This window comes from Coregonus lavaretus, assembly GCF_964263955.1.
Source record: "Coregonus lavaretus genome assembly, chromosome: 24".
NCBI lineage: Eukaryota > Metazoa > Chordata > Actinopteri > Salmoniformes > Salmonidae > Coregonus > Coregonus lavaretus.
The window spans coordinates 33,166,088-33,190,137 of record NC_140011.1 but is presented as its reverse complement, the minus strand read 5'-3'; the positions used below and the strand labels follow the sequence as shown (position 1 = coordinate 33,190,137).

Sequence of the window (24,050 nt, the reverse complement as noted above, 5' to 3'; positions counted from 1 at the left end):
GAGGGAGGGAGAGAAACGGAGGGAGGGAGCGAGGGAGAGAAACGGAGGGAGGGAGAGAAACGGAGGGAGGGAGCGAGGGAGAGAAACGGAGGGAGGGGGAGAGAAACGTACGGGGGAGAGAGCGAGGGAGAGAAACGGAGGGAGGGAGAGCAGAGTGAGGCAGAGACATGTAAACCCCCCCCCCCCCAGTCAGTCACTTTCTCTTCCTTGTTTTCCTGGGCTCCCACACTCTTAACTGCCTCTTTTGCCAACATGCGTACAGTACCCTTAACCTTTTTCCCTTCACTCCCTCAATCAGCCCCCACCCCCTTCCTTCTGTTCTGTCTGCTCTCTTTCATCTTCTTGTGAGTCACTCTTCAGTTCCCCACCTCACACTTTCTCTCCCTCTGTCCTGTTTTGCTTGTCAGTGTGGATTTGAGCTGCTAGCAGAGACAAACACCCTCAGTCAGTGTCAGGAACAGCCTCATTAGCTGAGGGCTGGGGTGAATATGTAGATTAACAGATCAACATTATTGGCCAGTATCAAGTTATGCTCACAGTTGTGTTTTTCTATGAGGTATCCTTGGGTCAAAGGCTCTTTCTCCTTTAATGGGAATCTGAAAAGCATTGTCTGGATTTGAGGGAGGTGTTGCGTATGCCTAACAGAATGTTTTGTTTCCCTCTTTCAGTCTCACTCTGAGTCCAAGGCAGGCGGGCGTCCCAATATGCCGCGATGCCGGAATTCTGTCGCCACGACGGCAGACGAGCAGCCACACATTGGCAACTACCGGCTGCTAAAGACCATTGGCAAGGGCAACTTTGCCAAGGTTAAACTGGCCCGGCATGTCCTTACAGGGAAAGAGGTGAGGATAAACCAAGTCCAAGCATTGGATTTACTGACTAGGATGTTTTGATCTTCTGTTGGATGTGGTTTTATCATTGTGTGTCCAATGTTGGCAGTGCAGGATCCTACTTCACTTGACCCATATCACTTAACATTCTGATCTCTTTAGCATGGATCATTATGGATCAGTGTGTTGTGAACATGTAACTGCCAGTTGTTTAATATGCTACTTTCGTGCCATGATTGTTGGGAGTGGGGCAGCACATGGAGAAACAAAACAGAGCGCAGTAGAGTGGGGAAAAGTCCTCATTCAGCTCTTTCCACTGGCGGGGTGGTGTAGCCTAAGTCTGCGATTCTACTCATGTCTAACGTCATTGATTTTTCTCCTATAAAAGGTGGCTGTGAAAATCATAGACAAAACGCAGCTCAACTCTTCCAGTCTCCAAAAGGTGAGTGCAAGTAGATTCTGTGTTAATGCCATGCGGTTGTTATCTTGATTTGTGTTCGGATAGACTTTTTATTTCTGAAATAGAAAAAATAAAGCTAAAATCAATGTAGATGGCAGTTCCTTCCGAAGGACTTAGGGCAGGATATGGGGGTAATTACATGAAATTAGACCCAAGTACTTCCTGTGGAGGGGGTTTGGGTGGGGTGCCAGTACTTTCCTCAGAAATACAGTCTATGCATGAAGACTCCCACACAGTGATTTGCACATAGATATAGTTTTGGAGTATATGAGTAAAAATGATATAGAATAAACTGACTGTTTCATATACCTCGACTAACCTGTGTACCGGTACCCCCTGTATATAGCCTCGCTACTTTTATTTTACTGCTGCTCTTTAACTGCATTGGTTAAGGGCTTGTAAGTAAGCATTTTCACTGTAAGGTCTACACCTGTTGTATTCGGCGCATGTGACAAATAACATTTGATTTGATATAAACTGATTGATCCTCTGTTAATGTCTTGTCTATTTGTTCTGCTGTCTATAGCTGTTTCGTGAAGTGAGGATCATGAAGTTACTGAATCATCCAAATATCGGTGAGCTTTGTGCTGCCCTCCTTTTAAGTTTCTCATCAATCCCCAACCAAATGTGTTCCGCCTGCTTATTGGTGCCTTCTTGTGTAGAGGTCTGTCTTAGAATATTGAGCATATACTATGAAATTGACAGTTAAGTTGTGATGGGTGTTGTCCAGGACTGGGCGGTGTACCGTATTTTACCAGTATTGATGGACGGACCGTTTTGGGTTTTTACTTTACCTTCTATAACAGTATTTGAATGTTTGGTTTGTTAAATGTGATAGCCGTGTGTAACTTAAATTTTTATAGTTTACTTAACTACTTGAGTCATCTCTCTCCCTCTCTCTCGCTCCATAAAACATAAAATATAATCAAATACCGTCATACCGTCCAATTAAAAAAATAAAATACGGTGATATGATATTTTGCCAATATTGCTCAGCTCTAGTGTTGTCTTGATGGAATTGAACTGACCTTTCCTCTCTCTTTTCCTTTGTTTTTCTCCTACTTGTCTTTTTTCCTCTAGTTAAGTTATTTGAAGTGATTGAGACTGAGAAGACACTGTACTTGATCATGGAGTATGCCAGTGGAGGTGAGCGAAGGCACAAGACACTCCGTTCAACAACTCAACCTGAAATTCTGTTTTCAGCCTCTGTAATAACATCAATGCTGAGTCCCAGTTCTGTCTCGCTCTATTCACATGCACTCTGTTCCTCACTTGTCCTTTCATCCCCTTTTGTGTCTCCACTGCTTTCTTCTTCCTTCAACACTCCCCTACGTTCTGTCTCTGTCTCCCCCCTCCATCCCCCTCATCAGGTGAGGTGTTTGATTACCTTGTTGCTCACGGGAGAATGAAAGAGAAAGAGGCCAGAGCCAAATTTAGACAGGTGAGACTGTCTGCTGGTTTCTTTCCTGTTTTTGACACCGTTTTGACAATGTTATTGACGATACTGTTTAAAAGGGAATTGTCATCCTAGCTGTTGCTCCTTCTCTTGCTACAGATAGTTTCAGCAGTACAGTACTGCCACCAGAAGTGCATTGTACACAGAGACCTAAAGGTGAGGATAGACAAGAAAAGGAATTGTTTTGAGGAAAAGGATGGCTCCATTTCAAAGTGACAGATCAAGATCATTTCATTATGAGGTACATGTTGGATGTGTTTAAAAGAATGTTACAGAAACTTGTATCAATAATAAATGCTCTCTTTCTCTCTCCAGGCAGAGAACCTACTCCTAGATGCTGACATGAACATCAAGATCGCAGACTTTGGTTTCAGTAATGAGTTCACCATGGGGAACAAGCTGGACACGTTCTGTGGCTCCCCGCCCTATGCCGCTCCGGAGCTGTTCCAGGGGAAGAAGTATGACGGGCCCGAGGTGGACGTCTGGAGCCTGGGGGTCATCCTCTACACACTGGTCAGCGGCTCTCTGCCCTTCGACGGGCAGAACCTCAAGGTGGGCAGGGAACTGTGAAAGAGGAAGGGCTACATGGAAAACAATTGATGTTCTTGAATACCTAGCTAACCACACTCTTATCCTTGTCTTTTGTGCTTGTCTTCCCTTTAGGAGCTGCGTGAACGGGTTTTGCGGGGGAAGTATAGGATTCCCTTCTACATGTCCACAGACTGCGAGAACCTGCTGAAGAAGTTCCTCATTCTCAACCCAACCAAGAGGGGCAGCCTGGAGGTTAATAGTACTTCATCTACCCACTGCTATTTCCTCCACTGGATACAAACACTGTGTAGACAACTATAATGCTACTGTTAGTGCTTTGTTTCCCATCCCCATGTCTCTGTCCTCCCTCTTCTCTCTCTGCTTGTGTCCAGCAGCAGATCATGAAGGACCGCTGGATGAATGTAGGTCATGAGGAGGAGGAGCTGAAGCCCTTCATCGAGCCCCAGCCAGACTATAAGGATCCCAAGAGGACAGGTCAGCACCCCGACCGAGCGGGGGGGTGGAAGAGAGGTGGGGCAGGCGTCTGGTGGATGAGCTGGTTGTAGCAGATGGGTTACTGGGGCGGGGGTTAGAGGTCACACTAATTGGGTGAAGGATCCTCTATCTGAAGGTGCAGAATCTTTCCAGTCTTATTTTACGTGCCGTCTTAAGCCAAAATTACACGGAGACGCCATCAAATGCATGAAATTTGCGTGCGAACTTCGATTCACATACACTGCAAAGCGTATGCCGACATAATTGTCATGAAAATCCTTTAAAAATTGTATATGTTCGCTATGTAGCCCCTGGAAGTTATTGTTGCAAGTTCCTTTTGACTCACCTTATGTCCTACAGGAGCCACCATACCTGGGCTAAACAGTTGTTGTTTTGCTAGCTTCAAGAGGATGTTGTAGCTAATAAACCCGTGCCGTTTATAAACAAAGTCACGTTATTTCTACATAAACAGTTCTCTCTTGAAATGGGAGTCCTTGAGTTTTGCAGCTGTAGCCTGCCTAGGCTATATGCCTATGATCGAAATCAACACAGGTAGGTGGCAATTGTTTTCAAATATTTAGCCTATTTGACTGACAAACCTTAGTTTACACCCCAGTACATTTTAAACTACATCTTTAGTCAACTTAGCATATGGAAGATCATAACAATTCCTCTAATTTCTTTTTTTACAAACGACACACTCAATTTATCTGCATTGCTCTGCGTAGACGCTAGAAAAATACTTGCTTTCTAATTTGATGCTCGCGGCCCGTCTATTTTCTCTCATATGCGTTCTATTTCCAGCGTCGCACTTAAAAAAAACGCGTCTCGTTTGAATTGAGCGTTAGTCTCTGTTACGTAACGTGCCCTTCGCTGTGTTGGCATGTGCCTACATGTTTAGTCAAACTAAATGCTAGACTTTTTGTTAGATGTCTTGTCCTTGTTTGCTACCTTCATTTATTAAATGATATCCCTGTACGATATAACTGTTTTGTCCGTATAACCATGTGCCTGTATATGTGTTTGTTAGAGAACTAGTGACCTGTTCCTTTCTAGTATGTTAGACATGTTAAGTAGTCTCTGATATGCCCCTGTCTACAATGTACTTCTGTCCTTGAAAGGTTGACATTTTTCTCCATTCTGTCCAGATATCATGTTGCAGATGGGCTACTCTGCAGAGGAGATTCAGGACTCGCTGGTCAACCAAAAATACAATGAAGTCATGGCCACATATCTATTACTGGATTACAGGAACACGGAGGTACAGTGTATACACTCACATCTGTAGGAGCGAACGGTGTCCTACTCCTGCCATGGTAATATTGATGACCATCCCTCTTCTCTCTCAGATGGACGAATGTATCAGTCTGTCAATGAAATCCCGCCCAGGAAGTGACCTCACAAACAGCAATGCCCAGTCTCCTTCTCACAAGGTACAGCGCAGTACCTCATCCAATCTGAAGCCCCGGAGAGCAACAGATGCAGGTAGGAAGCTGTTTGCGTTGACGAGGGTACTGCAAATGTACTACTGTTTTTGAGACCTACTCTTATTTTGGTCTCATTCTGTCCGTCTTTGCGTTTCTGTCCCACCCTTTCATTTTTACATTTTAGTCATTTAGCAGACGCTCTTATCCAGAGCGACTTACAGTTAGTGAGTGCATACATTTTCATACTGGCCCCCTGTGGGAAACGAACCCACAACCCTGGCGTTGCAAGCGCCATGCTCTACCAACTGAGCTACAGGGGACTACAGTCTTTCCTTCTGTTCTTGTTCTTCTTCCCAGGTTCTTCTGCTTCCAAGCGTTCCCAGGGCGACAACAAGCACACAGTAGAGGATTATGGGAGGAAAGGTTCTGGCACTGGCAGCGCCACTAAAGTCCCTCCCAGTCCTTTAGCTACAACGGATCGTAAGAGGAGCACTCCAACCCCCTCCATAGTGAGTAGACTTATTCTTCTACATGCCTGCCACTCTAGGGTTGATGGCATGTACACTACTCTACCTAACATCTCCTCAATCGGTCATACAGAACAGCATCCTGTCCACTGGTACGAGTCGCAGTCGAAACTCGCCAGTCCCTGAGAGGGCTACACTTGGGGTCCAGAACGGGAAGGACAGGTACACACAAGCGCGCACATGAACACACGCTCACATGGCCGTGGAGCTCTGTTTTTGGAGCTAGTTGCGTGTCTAGATGGCCGTGTTTACAAGCAGTGGTCAGCTGGCAATCAATTAAACACATGGCAGCTGGCAGCCAGCATGTGAGATGGAGTCCCGGTGTACATACAGTCACACATTCACACGGGAGCAGAGATTTTAAATCTTTGAGTATGTATTAGTGACACCTGCAATATTTTATGAAGGACTCAGTATGTACTCAAGGCCAGCTTACTCACTCACACAGTAACACACTGCAACTGTAAACAACTCAAACAATAATAATTTCTTGGAACTCTAGCTCACACACACAAACATGGCAAGATGAGTTTGCTAATGCTGACAATTATTTTATATTTGACATTTGTACAATTTTATTACCATACCCTTCACTGTGAAATGTTGTTTAGAATACAGCAGAGTAGAAAGCTAGGTTTAGGTGTAGAACCAGGGGCCTCAGACACACTGACACTTAACAGTATTAAACACATTGACCCTGATAATCAGATCCCACTCCTTAATCTGGGATTTGTGACGCTGGCTGCTCTTGTATGCAGGTTACTTCCAGGCACAAAAAGGGAAAAATGCAGAGGGAAAGTGTTTAAAGAACACGTTCTGTGTGGGAGAGAGGCGGAGCAGCGGTGACTCAGACATGTTTGCTTTAAAGAGATGATTAGAGGGCAAACTGACAGTGGTCAGCTCTAGCGCTACTGGTAGAACAAGTCACTAGCACACATTCTCCAGACACAACAGCCATTTGACAAAAATGTTAGTCAAATATGCCTTTTTCATTTAGTAGAGTTTTCTAACTTTTCACATTTTTGCCATTGTAATGCATTTTATACCTTTATGCATTTTAAAACAATTTTTCCATTCCTCAAACTTATGTTCTGTCCTGACAGTTTCTCCCTCTATTTCCATCTCTTCCTTTGCTGCAAGATTTTTTGCGGTGTAATGGTTCCCAGAAATAATGCAGTCTGTCATTAAACTCCCCTAATGAAAGCTCAGTGTTTCCCCTATATTCATTTAGCAGCTGCCACCTCTCGCAAAACAAAATTGTATTTTTTATATATCATTCTTGGGACGGTGAAACGTTTTCAGTCTAAACTTAAAACGACTAAAACCAGATATAAAGTATGTACACTGAACAAAAATATAAACTCAACATGTAACGTGTTGGTCCCATGTGTCATGAGCTGAAGATCCCAGAAATGTTCCATATGCACAAAAAGCTTATTTCTCTCAAATTCTGTGCACAAATTTATTTACATCCCTGTTAGTGAGCATTTCTCCGTTGCCAAGATAATCCATCCACCTGACAGGTGTGGCATATCAAGAAGATTATTAAACAGCATGATCATTACACAGGTGCACCTTGTGCTGGGGACAATAAAAGGCCACTCTAAAATGTGCAAATTTGTCAAACACAATGCCACAGATGTCTCAAGTTTTGAGGGAGCGTGCAATTGGCATGCTGACTGCAGGAATGTCCAACATAGCTGTTGCCAGACAATTTAATGTTCATTTCTCTACCATAAGCCGCATCCAACGTCGTTTTAGAGAATTTGGCAGTATGCCCAACCGGCCTCGCAACCGCAGACCACGGTATGGCATTGTGTGGGCAAGTGGTTTGTCAACGTTGTGAACAGTGTTCCCATGGTGGAGGTGGGGTTACGGTATGGGCAGGCATAAGCTACAGACATTGAACACCGTTGCATTTTATCGATGGCAATTTGAATGCACAGAGATACCGTGACGCAATCCTGAGGCCCATTGTCGTGCCATTCATCCGCCGCCATCACCTCATGTTTCAGAATAATGCACGGCCCCATGTCGGAAGAATCTGTACACAATTCCTGGAAGCTGAAAATGTCCCAGTTATTCCATGGCCTGCATACTCACCAGACATGTCACCCATTGTGCATGGTTGGGATGCTCTGGATTGACGTGTACGACAGCATGTTCCAGGTCCCGCCAATATCCAGCAACTTTGCACAGCCATTGAAGAGGAGTGGGACAACATTCCACAGGCCGGGGCCTCCCGAGTGGCGCAGCATCGCAGTGCTAGAGGCGTCACTACAGATCCGGGTTCGGTCCTGGCTGTGTCGCAGCCAGCCGCGACTGGGAGACCCATGAGGCGGAGCACAATTGGCCCTGCGTCATCTGGGTTAGGGTAGGGTTTGGCCGGCCGGGATGTGCTTGTCCCATCGTGGCTCCTGTTGCGGGCTGGGCGCATGCACGCTGACACGGTCGCCAGTTGGACGGTGTTTCCTCCGACACATTGGTGCGGCTAGCTTCCAGGTTAAGTGAGCAGTGTGTCAAGAAGCAATGCGGCTTGGCAGGGTCGTGTTTTGGAGGACGCATGGCTCTCGACCTTCGCCTCTCCCGAGTCCGTACAGGAGTTGCAGCGATGGGACAAGACTAACTACCAATTGGATATCATGAAAAATTGGTAAAAAGTGCAAAAAAACAACATTCCACAGGCCACAATCTGATCAACTCTATGCCAAGGAGATGTTGCGCTTCGTGAGGTGGTCACCAGATACTGACTGGTTTTTGGATCCACGCCCCTACTTTTTTTTTAAAGTATCTGTGTCCAATGCATATCTGTGTATTCCCAGTCATGTGAAATCCATAGATTAGGGCCTAATTAATTTTTTATTAACTAACTCAGTAAAATCTTAAATTGTGGCATGTTGAGTTTATTTTTGTTCAGTATAGAAAAGATAATGCAGCTATACATTTTTAAATAAGATCAACTTTGAGAACTAACACCCACCAAAATAAAAACTAGACAGTCGGGGAGCATTCCAAAAATGTCATGGCATGGGGGCCTCCATTGATTTTGTTATAATGTTCGAGTCACTCCGATAGCATTAGAACACAGCATAAACCATGGCAAAATTTGTTGAATTACAGGAAACTAGCTTTAAATCTACATCTACAACCGCTGCTCAAAAAACTCCTAGGGGAAACACTGAAGCTGTTATGTTTAGTCATCCAATACAAATCTGCATTATTTGAGATGCTGTGTTGTCTGTGATGTTGATGTGCTTCAGTGTGTTGTTTTCCTCCCCCTCAGTGTCCCTGCTTCCTCCCCAGTTCTAACCTTGTTACCCCATGGCCCTCTTCCACCCCTCACGGGGGACGGTCTGCACTGGGTTTATTCATTTCTCTCCCCCAGCCTGACCACCCCAGGGTCCCGTGCCTCCACAGCCTCGGCAGCTGCTGTCCTCTCCTCCTCCCACCCCCGACATCACAAGTCCTTGTCCACCTCTGCCCACCCCAGCCCCCCAGACATCCATGCACACCGGCCCAGGCAAGTGGCACCAGGGAGGGGAACACAAGGACAGCCACTCTGCCGGAGGGAGAGTAGAGTGGAAATGAAAGGTTTTGGGTTAGATGGTTCCTGGTTGCAGTTCTCAGCATTGGGTATCCAACATCAGTAAAATTGGTAGAAAAATATCAAATGTAGGGATTAAAAGGGTAGCAATATTGCTGTCGAAAAGGCAACCCACTTTTCTATGTCACTTTCCCCCACCCCCTGAAACACTCACCCTACAAGCACCCTGCCTCTTTGTGAAATACCTTTCTCCCCACCACCACTGTCCTTATCCAACCAGTCCTACCACTAATCTTCCACTAGAAAGCCAGATCCTGTCAACCCGTGGCTCCTGTGTACCTGCAAACCCTCAGTTACACATTACACGCCATCACAGTTTTAACTTGGCCCGTCCAGTGCCATTATGTTTTTGGCTGCAGTGAGCCTGAACCTTTTCAGCTCCTGGCTTGTGTGCAGTGCTGTGCATGTCATGTAATCCCTTTTAATACGTTCTGCAACTCCCCGTCCCCATCACAATTTGACATCTCATGGGCCATGCACATTGTTCCAACATTTATTATTATTATTTTTAAACACATTTCTTAATGAACTAGCTGGGATGTCATTCACATGTCAATTGGGTTACGTGTAATCCACTATCACTGAATAGTCACAGCTCATACTGTAGAGCTAAAATGAGCTGTAAGTGAAATTCTACTGTTTTCTCAATTGAAAGGATGTTATAACCTCTGCCAATATGATAATGTGTGTGGTCCATGACATAAATCAACAGTATCACAGCTCCATGCCCCTTCCCCACCCTTTCCTCTTTGTAGCGATGCCGCATCTGTTGTCCTGTTAGTGGTCCTCTGTAGCTCAGCTGGTAGAGCACGGCGCTTGTAACGCCAAGGTAGTGGGTTCGATCCCCGGGACCACCCATACACAAAAATGTATGCACGCATGACTGTAAGTCGCTTTGGATAAAAGCGTCTGCTAAATGGCATATTTATTTTATTTTATTTATGCTGATTGTGTGATTCATGCCGTGTGCCTATGATTTAACACTCAACAAGGCTTCACTGGCCTCACATTCCAAGTCTGTGGTTTATACCTGCTGCCCATGGTGGGTCACCAGGCTGTAATTGCTTTCTTGGCAAGATGTCACTTTACTAGACTTCATCATGGTGGATTTTGCTGAGTGGATGGCACCACAGTTGGGGTGCATGTTGTAGACCAATAGAAATTCATTTTTTTACACATTTGCTTTTGCAAACTGCTTAATCAGGCTTACTTACAACTGTGGCATTTGTATAGAAATGTTATGCTTTTCATTCACTCAACTTTTGAAGCGCAGTTATGTTTTTATCATCAATTCTTTGTGGCAAATGGCTTCAGCAGTTGGAAGACTTTTGATGTGCATGGTCATAATGAAATGTATTAATGTCTCTCCTCTCTCTACTCACAAAACGATCAAAACAGCACCGCCTCTCAGAGAGTACCAGTGGCGTCTCCTTCTGCCCACAACATCGGCAGTTCAACAGCGACGGACCGTTCCAACTTCCCCAGAAATGTGACCAGCCGCAGCACTTTCAGTGCCGGCCAGCAGAGGGTGGCACGGGACCAGCATACCTCCACTTATAATGGTCCCCCATCATCCCCTTCCCTCTCCTACGGGAACAGCCAGGCCCGAAGAGCCGGGGGCACTGGTATCTTCAGCAAGTTCACCTCTAAATTTGTGCGCAGGTGAGAGAATGGGGGAATGGGAATCTTAGATGTGTGATGGGGAAGATGATTAGTGTTGAATCCAATGATGTGATTTTCTGTTATGCTGATCACGTCCTGGTGTTGAACGTCTTGTCATAAGTGAATTACAGTTAGGTATTCATGTTGGGTATTCATGTTTGTGCAGTGTGACCTTTGATCTTTGGACTGTTTGTTATTAGCTTTTGTGTGTCCCTGTGTCTGTCCCTGTGATGGGTTTTTTGTCTGGCCATAAAGTTACTGTGCACGCAATGCGCTTGACTACAAGTACTCCCCTCTTTCAGGTTAGGTTGGTTTGGAGCAGTGCATATTTCTGTGGCTATGGTCAGTTACCACATAGTTGGAGCAGATAGGGAAGTTACTCTGTGTGGGAATATCTTGAAATACAATTTGGAATATCCTGCTAAAGTTTAATTGTTCAATGATAAATTGTACAACACCAGGAATTAAAACCGTATAAATATAACATAATTGGCATGCATGTCTCCCATCCAGTGCTAACGTTAATCCTAATCTGAGTCCATTGTTCATGTAACTGCTCTGCCCCTAACATCCTGAATACTATGGTAACGTCAGGCTACAGTAACAGCCATTTAGTGACAACCTGTTTGGCCGAAGCAGCTCACCACCTGAGGGACACCAGGGGAGTATTTTAATGTATTTGAGTTGACTGACATGCACATGACATGTATAACAGATTGGCTGTGGTTTGTTTTGCACATGTTTGTGTACATAGTTTTTTTTTATTTTTCTTCCCCCTCCCCTTTTTTGTAGAAATCTCACATTCAGATTCCCCAGAAGGTAGGCAAAAATAACCACATACTTGAGTCTTTCTCAACTATTACCTTGTGTCCTATCTATCCTCTGTGAGGCTATCATTTTATGTGTCATGACCCTTAAAAAAATAAAAAATAATATATATATACACATACATACATACAGTGGGGAGAACAAGTATTTGATACACTGCTGATTTTGCAGGTTTTCCTACTTACAAAGCATGTAGAGGTATGTAATTTTTATCATAGGTACACTTCAACGGTGAGAGACAGAATCTAAAACAAAAATCCAGAAAATCACATTGTATGATTTTTAAGTAATTAATTTGCATTTTATTGCATGACATAAGTATTTGATACATCAGAAAAGCAGAACTTAATATTTGGTACAGAAACCTTTGTTTGCAATTACAGAGATCACACTGCAGCAGGGATTTTGGCCCACTCCTCCATACAGACCTTCTCCAGATCCTTCAGGTTTCGGGGCTGTCGCTGGGCAATACGGACTTTCAGCTCCCTCCAAAGATTTTCTATTGGGTTCAGGTCTGGAGACTGGCTAGGCCACTCCAGGACCTTGAGATGCTTTTTACGGAGCCACTCCTTAGTTGCCCTGGCTGTGTGTTTCGGGTCGTTGTCATGCTGGAAGATCCAGCCACGACCCATCTTCAATGCTCTTACTTAGGGAAGGAGGTTGTTGGCCAAGATCTCGCGATACATGGCCCCATCCATCCTCCCCTCAATACGGTGCAGTCGTCCTGTCCCCTTTGCAGAAAAGCATCCCCAAAGAATGATGTTTCCACCTCCATGCTTCACGGTTGGGATGGTGTTCTTGGGGTTGTACTCATCCTTCTTCTTCCTCCAAACACGGTGAGTGGAGTTTAGACCAAAAAGCTCTCTTTTTGTCTCATCAGACCACATGACCTTCTCCCATTCCTCCTCTGGATCATCCAGATGGTCATTGGCAAACTTCAGACGGGCCTGGACATGCGCTGGCTTGAGCAGGGGGACCTTGCGTGCGCTGCAGGATTTTAATCCATGACGGCGTAGTGTGTTACTAATGGTTTTCTTTGAGACTGTGGTCCCAGCTCTCTTCAGGTCATTGATCAGGTCCTGCTGTGTAGTTCTGGGCTGATCCCTCACCTTCCTCATGATCATTGATGCCCCACGAGGTGAGATCTTGCATGGAGCCCCAGACTGAGGGTGATTGACCGTCATCTTGAACTTCTTCCATTTTCTAATAATTGCGCCAACAGTTGTTGCCTTCTCACCAAGCTGCTTGCCTATTGTCCTGTAGCCCATCCCAGCCTTGTGCAGGTCTACAATTTTATCCCTGATGTCCTTACACAGCTCTCTGGTCTTGGCCATTGTGGAGAGGTTGGAGTCTGTTTGATTGAGTGTGTGGACAGGTGTCTTTTATACAGGTAACGAGTTCAAACAGGTGCAGTTAATACAGGTAAAGTGGAGAACAGGAGGGCTTCTTAAAGAAAAACTAACAGGTCTGTGAGAGCCCAGAATTCTTACTGGTTGGTAGGTGATCAAATACTTATGTCATGCAATAAAATGCAAATTAATTACTTAAAAATCATACAATGTGATTTTCTGGATTTCTGGATTTTAGATTCCGTCTCTCACAGTTGAAGTGTACCTATGATAAAAATTACAGACCTCTACATGCTTTGTAAGTAGGAAAACCTGCAAAATCGGCAGTGTATCAAATACTTGTTCTCCCCACTGTGTGTGTGTGTGTGTGTGTATATATATGTATGTATGTATATATGTATGTGTATATATATATACATACAGTACCAGTCAAAAGTTTGGACACACCTACTCATTCAAGGGTTATTCTTTATTTTTACATTGTAGAATAATAGTGAAGCCATCAAAACTATGAAATAACACATATGGAATCATGTAGTAACCAAAAAAGTGTTAAACAAATCAAAATATATTTTATATTAGAGATTCTTAAAATAGCCAACCTTTGCCTTGATGACAGCTTTGCACACGCTTGGCATTCTCTCAACCAGCTTCACCTGGAATGCTTTTCCAACAGTCTTGAAGAAGTTCCCACATATGCTGAGCACGTGTTGGCTGCTTTTCCTTAACTCTCAATTGGGTTGAGGTCTGGGGATTGTGGAGGCCAGGTCATCTGATGCAGCACTCCATCACTCTCCTTCTTGGTATAATAGCCCTTACATACCCTGGAGGTGTGTTGGGTCATTGTCCTGTTGAAAAACAAATGATAGTCCCACTAAGCCCAAACCAGATGGGATGGCGTATCGCTGTAGAATGCTGTGGTAGCCAAGCTGGTGAAGTGTGCCTTGAATTCTAAATAAATCACAGACAGTGTCATCAGCAAAGCACCCCCATACCATAATACCTCCTCCGTGCTTTACGGTGGGAACTACACATGCGGAGATCATCCGTTCACCCACACAGCGTCTCACAAAGACACAGTGGTTTGAACCAAAAATCTCAAATTTGGGCTCCAGACCAAATAATAAATGTCCACCTGTCTAATGTCCATTGCTCATGTTTCTTGGCCCAAGCAAGTCTCTTCTTCTTATTGGTGTCCTTTAGTAGTGGTTTCTTTGCAGCAATTCGACCATGAAGGCCTGATTCACGCAGTCTCCTCTGAACAGTTGATGTTGAGATGTGTCTGTTACTTGAACTCTGAAGCATTTGGGCTGCAATCTGAGGTGCAGTTAACTCTAATGAACTTATCTGCAGCAGAGGTAACTCTGGGTCTTCCATTCCTGTGGCGGTCCTCATGAGAGCCAGTTTCGTCATAGCGCTTGATGGTTTTTGCGACTGCACTTGAAGAAACGTTCAAAGTTCTTGACATTTTCCGTATTGACTGACCTTCATGTCTTAAAGTAATGATGGACTGTCGTTTCTCTTTGCTTATTTTAGCTGTTCTTGCCATAATATGGACTTGGTCTTTTACCAAATAGGGCTAACTTCTGTATACCACCCCTACCTTGTCACAACACAACTGATTGGCTCAAATGCATTAAGAAGGAAATAAATTCCATAAATTAACTTTTAAGAAGGCACACCTGTTAATTGAAATTCATTCCAGGTGACTACCTCATGAAGCTGGTTGAGAGAATGCCAAGAGTGTGCAAAGCTGGCAACAAGGCAAAGGGTGGCTATTTTGAAGAATCTCAGATATGAAATATATTTTGATTTAACACTATTTTTTTATTACAACATTATTCCATTTGTTATTTCATGGTTTTGATGTCTTCACTATTATTCTACAATGTAAAAATGAAGAAAAACCCTTGAATGAGTAGGTTTGTCCAACCTTTTGACTGGTAGAGTGTGTGTATATATATATATATTTATTTTTTGGAAACAATTTGCCATTTATACTAACGCGCCCTGCTCTCTCCATTGCCTGATTCACCCTCGTCTGCTGCTCGGCTCTCTTCATCCCTTTCTGCTTTCTCTCATCCCCGTCTCCTTTTTGACTCAGTTGTTATGGAATATCGTCCTCTGGGTCCTTGGCCGAGTCAATAGAAAACCCTCTGTGCAGCCCAGTCTGTGGCCATGCTACCCAGTGTGCAGAAAGCTTAGAACAGAGAAATGGTACCAGTCTATTTCGCTAACATTCCATTCTTTGTACTCCGTGTTATATGCCAAACCATGACAAGGAGTGGAATCATAGCAGGGTTTTTTTCAGGACCAAAAGGGGCTTAGGTGGTGGGCGTGGCAGGGGGCATGGCAGGGAGTGCGATCGGCCCATCGGCGTGGCTGAATTTTTAGCGGCCCCCCCATCTTGGCGGTGTAGAGCCATTTTATTAATTTTTTAAGGACATTACCTGCAATTCTACATATTCTCCCATGGAGCTGAGAAAAAGTTGCAGTTTTAAAGCTAATTTCCTGCAATCTATGCATTTTTCCATGTGTTCTTTTGCTCAAACATAACAATCTATATTACTAAATTCATTGTTTTGGGAATTTTATTTTGGTGATTGTTAGTTCTCAAAGACTATATTATTAAAGAATATATAGGTCATTATCTTTTCTACATTATATCTGGTTTTAGTTGTATAAGTTTACATCCAAGATGGCGAAGTAGTGCAGTCCTGTTATTGTCGTGTGTCTGTAAATAGCCTGTAAATACCTTGTTTTTTTGTATTTTTCGTACCTATTTCCCTATCAGACTTTTCATCCTTCTACAAAATATACTTTCCTGCAACCCGCCTCACTCAATGTGGAACGGATTCTATTATTGACTTACCTTTTATCTAGAATCTCCAGTGAAACTAGCTAGCCAGCTAGCCAGCTAACTAGCTACTTGCTATTAGCCTTAGCTAGCGGTGTTTCACCCAGAACATTGGATTTTTTTCTGCGGGATTAATTTTAATCACTGGACATTGATCACCGGATATTCGGCCAGTCTGCACAGCGCGTTATCGACCCAGAACATATCAGTTTTTCCGCTGGAATCACTGAATTCACTGGACCTTTAACTCCGGATTCGTCGCTACCAGCTAGCTACAACAAAACGGACGCTGTGGTCTGGCTAATTATCCTGAGCTAGGCCCATCTCCCGGCTATCTACCTCTCTGTCAACCGGACGGGAACACCTAGTATTGACACGGAGCCCCGCCGATCCTACACGACTGGTCTGCCGACGAAATCGTCTGATGTGGTTACGACGTTAACCACGAAGATTCCATCCATCTGCTAGCCCTGGCCCGCTAGCTGTAGCCTCTTACTCACTAGTACTTCACCACCGGACCTTATGATAACTCAGCTATACAGCTGATATCTGCTGGACTGTTCCTTTTTACGGTACTACATCCTGTTTATGTTTAGCCTCAGCCCAAACATGGTTAGTTTATTGTTGTTTCGGTTATTTCTAATTGTACTATATCACTGTAGACCCCCCAGCCTAGCTAAACCTGCCTTAGATAGCTATTTTGTCCCTCCCCCCATACACTCACAGACCGACTCAATTTATGCCTCTAGAGATACTATCTCTTTCATTGTTACCCAACGCTCAGGTTTACCTCCACTTTACTCATATCCTTCCATATCCTTGTCTGTACATAATGCCCTGAATCTTTTCTATAACACCCGGAAATCTGCCCCCTTTATTCTATGTACCCAACGCACTAGAAGACCAGTTCTTAAAGCCTTTAGCCGTATCCTTATTCTAGTCCTCCTCTGTTCCTCTGGTGATGTAGAGGCTAACCCAGGCCCTGCAGCCCTCAGTATCACTCCTACTCCCCAGGCGCTATCATTTGATGACTTCTGTAATCGCAAAAGTCTTGGTTTCTTGCACATAAATATCAGAAGTCTACTTCCTAAGTTTGAGTTATTCACTGCGTTAGCACACTCTGCCAACCCTGATGTTCTAGCAGTGTCTGAATCCTGGCTCAGGAAGGCCACCAAAAATTCTGAAATTTCCATCCCCAACTATAACATTTTCCGTCTAGATAGAACTGCCAAAGGGGGTGGAGTTGCAATCTACTGTAGAGATAGCCTGCAGAGCTCTATCATACTATCCAGGTCTGTGCCCAAACAGTTTGAGCTTCTACTTCTAAAAATCCACCTTTCCAGAAATAAGTCTCTCACTGTTGCCGCTTGCTACAGACCCCCCTCAGCCCCCAGCTGTGCCCTGGACACCATATGTGAATTGATTGCCCCCCATTTATCCTCAGAGTTTGTACTGCTTGGTGACCTAAATTGGGATATGCTTAATACCCCAGCCATCCTACAATCCAAGCTAGATGCCCTCAACCTCACGCAAATTATCAACGAACCTACCAGGTACAACCCTAAATCCGTAAACATGGGTACCCTCATAGATATCATCCTGACTAACATACCCTCTAAATACACCTCAGCTGTCTTCAACCAGGATCTCAGCGATCACTGCCTTATTGCCTGCGTCCGTAACGGGTCCGCGGTCAAACGACCACCCCTCATCACTGTCAAACGCTCCCTAAAACACTTTAGCGAGGAGGCCTTCCTAATTGACCTGGCCCAGGTATCCTGGATGGATATAGATCTCATTCCGTCAGTAGAGGATGCCTGGTTGTTCCTTAAAAGTAATTTCCTCTCAATCTTAAATAAACATGCCCCATTCAAAAAATACAGAACTAAGAACCGATATAGCCCCTGGTTCTCCTCAGACTTGACTGCCCTTGACCAGCACAAAAACATCCTGTGGCGTACAGCATTAGCATCAAATAGCCCCCGCGATATGCAACTTTTCAGGGAAGTTAGGAACCAATATACACAAGCAGTCAGGAAAGCAAAGGCTAACTTTTTCAAACAGAAATTTGCATCCTGTAGCACTAACTCCAAAAAGTTTTGGGACACTGTAAAGTCCATGGAGAATAAGAGCACTTCCTCCCAGCTGCCCACTGCACTGAGGCTAGGAAACACTATCACCACCGATAAATCTACAATAATCGAGAATTTCAACAAGCATTTTGCTACAGCTGGCCATGCTTTCCATCTGGCTACCACTAACCCGGCCACCAACTCTGCACCCTCTGCTGCAACTTGCCCATGCCCCCCCCGCTTCTCCTTCACACAAATTCAGACAGCTGATGTTTTGAAAGCGCTGCAAAATCTGGACCCCTACAAATCAGCTGGGCTAGACAATCTGGACCCTTTCTTTCTAAAACTAGCCGCTGAAATTGTCGCTACCCCTATTACTAGTCTGTTTAACCTCTCTTTCATAACGTCTGAGATCCCCAGAGATTGGAAAGCTGCCGCGGTCATCCCCCTCTTCAAAGGGGGTGACACTCTAGATCCAAACTGCTACAGACCTATATCCATCCTGCCCTGCCTTTCGAAAGTATTCGAAAGCCAAGTTAACAAACAGATCATCGACCATTTCGAATACCACCGTACCTTCTCCGCTATGCAATCCGGTTTCCGAGCTGGTCACGGGTGCACTTCAGCCACGCTCAAGGTCCTAAACGATATTATAACCGCAATTGATAATAGACAGTACTGTGCAGCCGTCTTCATCGACCTGGCCAAGGCTTTCGACTCTGTCAACCACCGCATTCTTATTGGCAGACTAAATAGCCTTGGTTTCTCAAATGACTGCCTCGCCTGGTTCACCAACTACTTCTCAGATAGAGTTCAGTGTGTCAAATCGGAGGGCCTGTTGTCTGGACCTATGGCAGTCTCTATGGGGGTGCCACAGGGTTCAATTCTTGGGCCGACACTTTTCTCCGTGTATATCAATGATGTCGCTCTTGCTGCTGGTGACTCTCAGATCCACCTCTACGCAGACGACACCATTTTGTATACATCTGGCCCTTCATTGGACACTGTGTTAACAAACCTCCAAACGAGCTTCAATGCCATACAACAATCCTTCAGTAGCCTCCAACTGCTCTTAAACACTAGTAAAACTAAATGCATGCTTTTCAATCGAACGCTGCTGGCACCCGCCCACCCGACTAGAATCACCACTCTCGACGGGTCTGACCTAGAGTATGTGGACAACTACAAATACCTAGGTGTCTGGTTAGACTGTAAACTCAACTTCCAGACTCACATAAAGAATCTCCAATCCAAAGTTAAATCTAGAATCGGCTTCCTATTTCGCAATAAAGCCTCCTTCACTCATGCTGCCAAACATGCCCTCGTAAAACTGACTATCCTACCGATCCTTGACTTCGGCGATGTAATTTACAAAATAGCCTCCAACACTCTACTCAGCAAATTGGATGTAGTCTATCACAGTGCCATCCGTTTTGTCTCCAAAGCCCCATACACTACCCACCACTGTGACCTGTACGCTCTTGTTGGCTGGTCCTCACTACATGTTCGTCGTCAAACCCACTGGCTCCAGGCCATCTATAAATCACTGCTAGGCAAATCCCCGCCTTATCTTAGCTCATTGGTCACCATAGCAGCACCCACCCGTAGTCTGCGCTCCAGCAGGTATATCTCACTGGTCATTCCCAAAGCCAACACCTCCTTTGGCCGCCATTCCTTCCAGTTCTCTGCTGCCAATGACTGGAACGAATTGCAAAAATCTCTGAAGCTGGAGACTCTTATCTCCCTCAATAACTTTAAGCATCAGTTGTCAGAGCACCTTACCGATCACTGCACCTGTACACAGCCCATCCGAAATTAGCCCACCCAACTACCTCATCCCTATATTGTTATTTATTTTGCTCTTTTGCACCCCAGTATCTCTATTTGCACATAATCTCTTGCACATCTAGCATTCCAGTGTTAATACTATTGTAATTATTCTGCACTATAGCCTATTTATTGCCTTACCTCCATAACTTGCTACATTTGCACACACTGTATATATATTTTATGTTGTATTTCTGACTTTGTGTTTTTTTTTTACCCCTTATGTAACTCTGTTGTTTTTATTGCACTACTTTGCTTTATCTTGGCCAGGTCGCAGTTGTAAATGAGAACCTGTTCTCAACTGGCTTACCTGGTTAAATAAAGGTGAAATAAATAAAAAAAACTGAAACCGTTTTTCCATCCTGAAAATTAATTTTGGTGACCTGAAAAAAACGCTTAGCCCAAGGATTTCATTTTGATAATTTACTTATGAAGCTTGTATTTGGAATTTATTTCAAATTAATTATTACATAATCAAAATGTGTTGTAGCCTTAATAAATAGACAAGTTATTGCCTTTTTTTTATTTATTTTTTTATGCAAAGAAATAGTTTCAACGGTATTGAAAAACCATCCCGTGGCTATTTCCAAATACCCCGGTCTGTGGTATACTGCCCAAGCCTAGTGGAAAGTGTGGAGGAGTGAGTCAGAGAGGGGGCAGTGGAGTGTTTGTTGTTGGCAATGTAACGTCACTGTGGTATTTTGGGGGGGATATCTCATGCCTTTCTTTCTCTGGTCTGATACCAGACCACTGTCCTGGCTGCATTGCAGTTTGTACTTAATAACCTCATATTTTCAGCAACGTTCTGCTGTTTCTTTTTCATATTTTTTTAACCTTGGCTTATCTGCTAATGCTTAGAGGTTGTTTTTTTCTATTTTGAATGAGTTGACCGAAGAGTCATTAGAGACATCTATTTCTTGGCTCTAATATGATATTCTCAGTGACAAAGATGTCCGTTCAATCAGAAAATAATTGAAGATTGAATGTTTTGACATTGACAAAAATGTGCATCAAGGGGTGCATGTGTATTTTAATTCTTATTGTTGTGGGCACAGACTTAAGGATGTTGGGCACCTTGAGAAACTGAGAACCGGTCCGCAGAATGCCTGCATCTGACAGATGCTGTTCCTTTATTCTTTTTGATGCCTTTCTGTTGGAGTTTGAGGAGAGGGTTATTGGATGGTGGTGACGGAACTTATTAACATAACAAATATGTGATCTCTGACCCTTCATTCCAGTTGTATGCTAAACAAAACAAAAAACAGTTTCCATGGATTGTGTGATTCCACTTTGCGGTGGAGGGAGGGTGACTAAAAACACATTTGAATTAGTAGAGGTACCTAGTTATTCTCTCATAGCCCCCCAAAATGTAGTGGAGCTCACATGAATTAAATCTATGGATATGTACAGTATACTATAGAATCTGGAATTGGAAGGTGCAGGGGTTGCCATGGGAGTTGGTAGTGTTTGTTCTAACCTGGTAATAGTCTAATTGGAATTTGGGGAGACTAAACTTGTGCCAATTTTCTTTGCGGAGCCCGTATGAGGGAGAGGGTCGAGATGAGGCCAGCAGGTGAGGAAAACGATAGTGATAATTTGATCAATCTGTTGATTCAGTGAAAAAAATGTAAATCAAATAATTTAATTAATTGATTAAGGTGGTGTAAAGAATACCATGATTAATGTGATCGGGATAGCTCATTCGATTTTGACAATACAAGCATTGATCTTTTAATAACAGAAGGAGACATGTATTCTGCAGCTTAGTGAAGCTTTCATGTTCATGCTCATGCTGGATCATTGACTCCCCCTGTGATCGAATGCATTGTTAACCAGCCCGTAACATTCCTGTTTTGTCTGTCTCCCCATTCTGTATCTCTCCTTTTATTATATTATATTATATTATATTACTGTCCTTCCCTACTTTCTTTGCCAACTCAGACCCATGTTGACCACTGCTGAGAAGCTGGAGAAGGTCACCCTGAGCGCTGCAGGAGATGATAACAAGGACTTCCTTTCCTCCACCTCTACGGTGCCCAGCACCCCAACCCCGAGCCTGACCTCCAAGGACAACAAGCCCCGCTCGCTGCGCTTCACCTGGAGCATGAAGACCACCTCCTCCATGGAGCCCAACGAGATGATGAAGGAGATCCGGAAGGTTCTGGACTCGAACAGCTGCGAGTATGAGCTGCGGGAGCGCTACATGCTGCTGTGTGTGTCTGGGAATCCCGCCTGTGACGACTTTGTCCAGTGGGAGATGGAGGTGTGCAAGCTGCCCCGCCTCTCCCTCAACGGCGTTCGCTTTAAGCGCATTTCTGGCACGTCCATCGCCTTCAAGAACATCGCCTCCAAGGTTGCCAATGAGCTCAAACTGTGAGCTTGTGGAAGAGGAGTAATGATGATAACAAGGAGTCGGGTGGTAGGAGACAGACTGGAGCACGAAGGCAGAGAAGCTGAACTTTGACACAGAACTGAGTTGAGAGATTTTGAGAGGGAGGCAAAGGAGCATGGATATACTTTTTGGGTGGGTGGGGGAGGGCAGAGTCTAGGACAGGTTGGCTAGGGGAGGTCGTGTGTGTATAGACCTTTTGAGGGGATTGTTAATTTTCTTGAGAGGGGGTGTTTGGGTTTTCTGTCCCCTCCCTCCCCTCTGACTTTTCTGTTGTCTTCTGATACAGTTTTGTTTCTCTTAAACCTCACAATCCTCTTTTTCCAAAAGGAATTCATTGATGGAAAATATGATGGGAAATGAGTTATAAAGCAATTAACTGATTGTGGGTTTTCATATTTTTCTGTTGCACAAAATGGCCCTGGACTCAGCCAGCTGTAACCCTCAGGCCCTTCTCTCTCCCTTATCCTGCACCAAGGACAAATGGTCTAAGCACCATGTTACTGTACTTGAGCATCTTGCCCCTATTTTCAGCTGTCTGTTTTGAACAGATGAAGAGACCTGCAGTTTGACACTCTGAATGTACAACATGATTAGACTGATGTATCTTAGGTACATCGCATATTCACTACAGTGTAAATTGGTTTTCACATCATGTTCTAATTCTGATCAGCTAATGAAGGCTGCACAAGATTCCTGCTTCAGTGTGGTGGTTCAGAAAGCCATTTTTACATCACAGGACTATGTCTTACTTGAGGGTACAGTGGAAGTGCAGACTTGATTGAACTCTTTGCGCTCTGATTGCGAACCTTCACCACCTTTTACCCCAAGCCCCTTCAATTAGTTTTTGTTTTTCTACAGCAGGGGTAATTTATCTGATGAACTAATTAAGGGCCAATTGATAATTATTGGTGGATTGTAATGTAATTAAGAGTTGCTGGTTGGTTTCAATGTGCTGCACTGGAATGTCTGCGTCTGAGTTCCATTGCCTTTCTCTGGAGAAAATAATTATTAATATTGTTATTAAGAATAAACAAAGTTGGATGATTTATTTGCTTGTGCTCTTCAGTTGTTTAATCAGTTGTATAAGTCATGGATGGATGGTGAAGGAGCTCCAGCCCACTTAATTTGCCCACATATTGCTGATGAATTAAGAAAATGCACTGAATTGCACTAGCTTATCAGTGAGACTAATTATTTTCACCTTATCGCAGATCTACTGCTACAGTATATAGATCCTATTTTTGACATTTCCATCTGCAAAGTTCAGAACGTTTCACCTCACGAAATAACACACCTCAGGACTAGTGAAAGCTAGTCTAATGATGGGACTTCTTCATATTGCTTTTCACACCTGTAAAATATTTTACAATGCAGTTGAACAATAATTTGAGGAAGAACTTTACATTATTGAGAAAAAGCATATGGAGTCACTACATGCGGTTTTCTCTCCTCCACTACTGTCTTTCTGCACTGATCTGAAAGTCCATGCTCCGAGTAAATAGAAGCAAATCACATGAAATAAGCATGCTGAACATTTATACATTACACATGTACAATTCTATAAAATAAGGGCAGACTATGGAAAGGAGACGAGGGAAGGGAAGCCACTTTAGACTATTGGTACGCAGCCGCACACAAGTTAACAAACGTTGCTCTTCGTAATTATCCAGCTAGCTTTAGTGCCAGCTACCGTTAGCTTGCTGCCTGGCTATCACCATTTGATGTCAGTGGGA

General features: G+C 44.0%; 1 protein-coding gene across 11 annotated transcripts in view; it reads left to right on the top strand.

The window, feature by feature from the left end:
• Positions 1-23,363, top strand: part of LOC311099596 (serine/threonine-protein kinase MARK2-like) — a 37,395-nt gene extending 14,032 nt beyond the window's left edge. Inside the window, exons 2-19 of one of the 11 annotated variants that reach the window (XM_084140305.1) lie at positions 669-842; positions 1,219-1,272; positions 1,817-1,865; positions 2,371-2,436; positions 2,661-2,731; positions 2,846-2,902; positions 3,062-3,298; positions 3,410-3,529; positions 3,673-3,772; positions 4,921-5,033; positions 5,122-5,257; positions 5,557-5,708; positions 5,800-5,888; positions 9,112-9,246; positions 10,729-10,992; positions 11,785-11,811; positions 21,463-21,498; positions 21,867-23,363. In XM_084140305.1, the coding sequence (XP_083996431.1) occupies positions 669-842; positions 1,219-1,272; positions 1,817-1,865; positions 2,371-2,436; positions 2,661-2,731; positions 2,846-2,902; positions 3,062-3,298; positions 3,410-3,529; positions 3,673-3,772; positions 4,921-5,033; positions 5,122-5,257; positions 5,557-5,708; positions 5,800-5,888; positions 9,112-9,246; positions 10,729-10,992; positions 11,785-11,811; positions 21,463-21,498; positions 21,867-22,302 (2,316 nt within the window). In that variant the 3' untranslated portion in view covers positions 22,303-23,363. Of the gene's footprint in view, positions 1-668; positions 843-1,218; positions 1,273-1,816; positions 1,866-2,370; positions 2,437-2,660; positions 2,732-2,845; positions 2,903-3,061; positions 3,299-3,409; positions 3,530-3,669; positions 3,809-4,920; positions 5,034-5,121; positions 5,258-5,556; positions 5,709-5,799; positions 5,889-9,111; positions 9,247-10,728; positions 10,993-11,586; positions 11,676-11,784; positions 11,812-21,462; positions 21,499-21,866 lie in introns of those variants that run through there. The other 10 variants (XM_084140301.1, XM_084140303.1, XM_084140298.1 and 7 more) reach the window with 10 other exon arrangements.
• Positions 23,364-24,050: the final 687 nt, after the last annotated feature.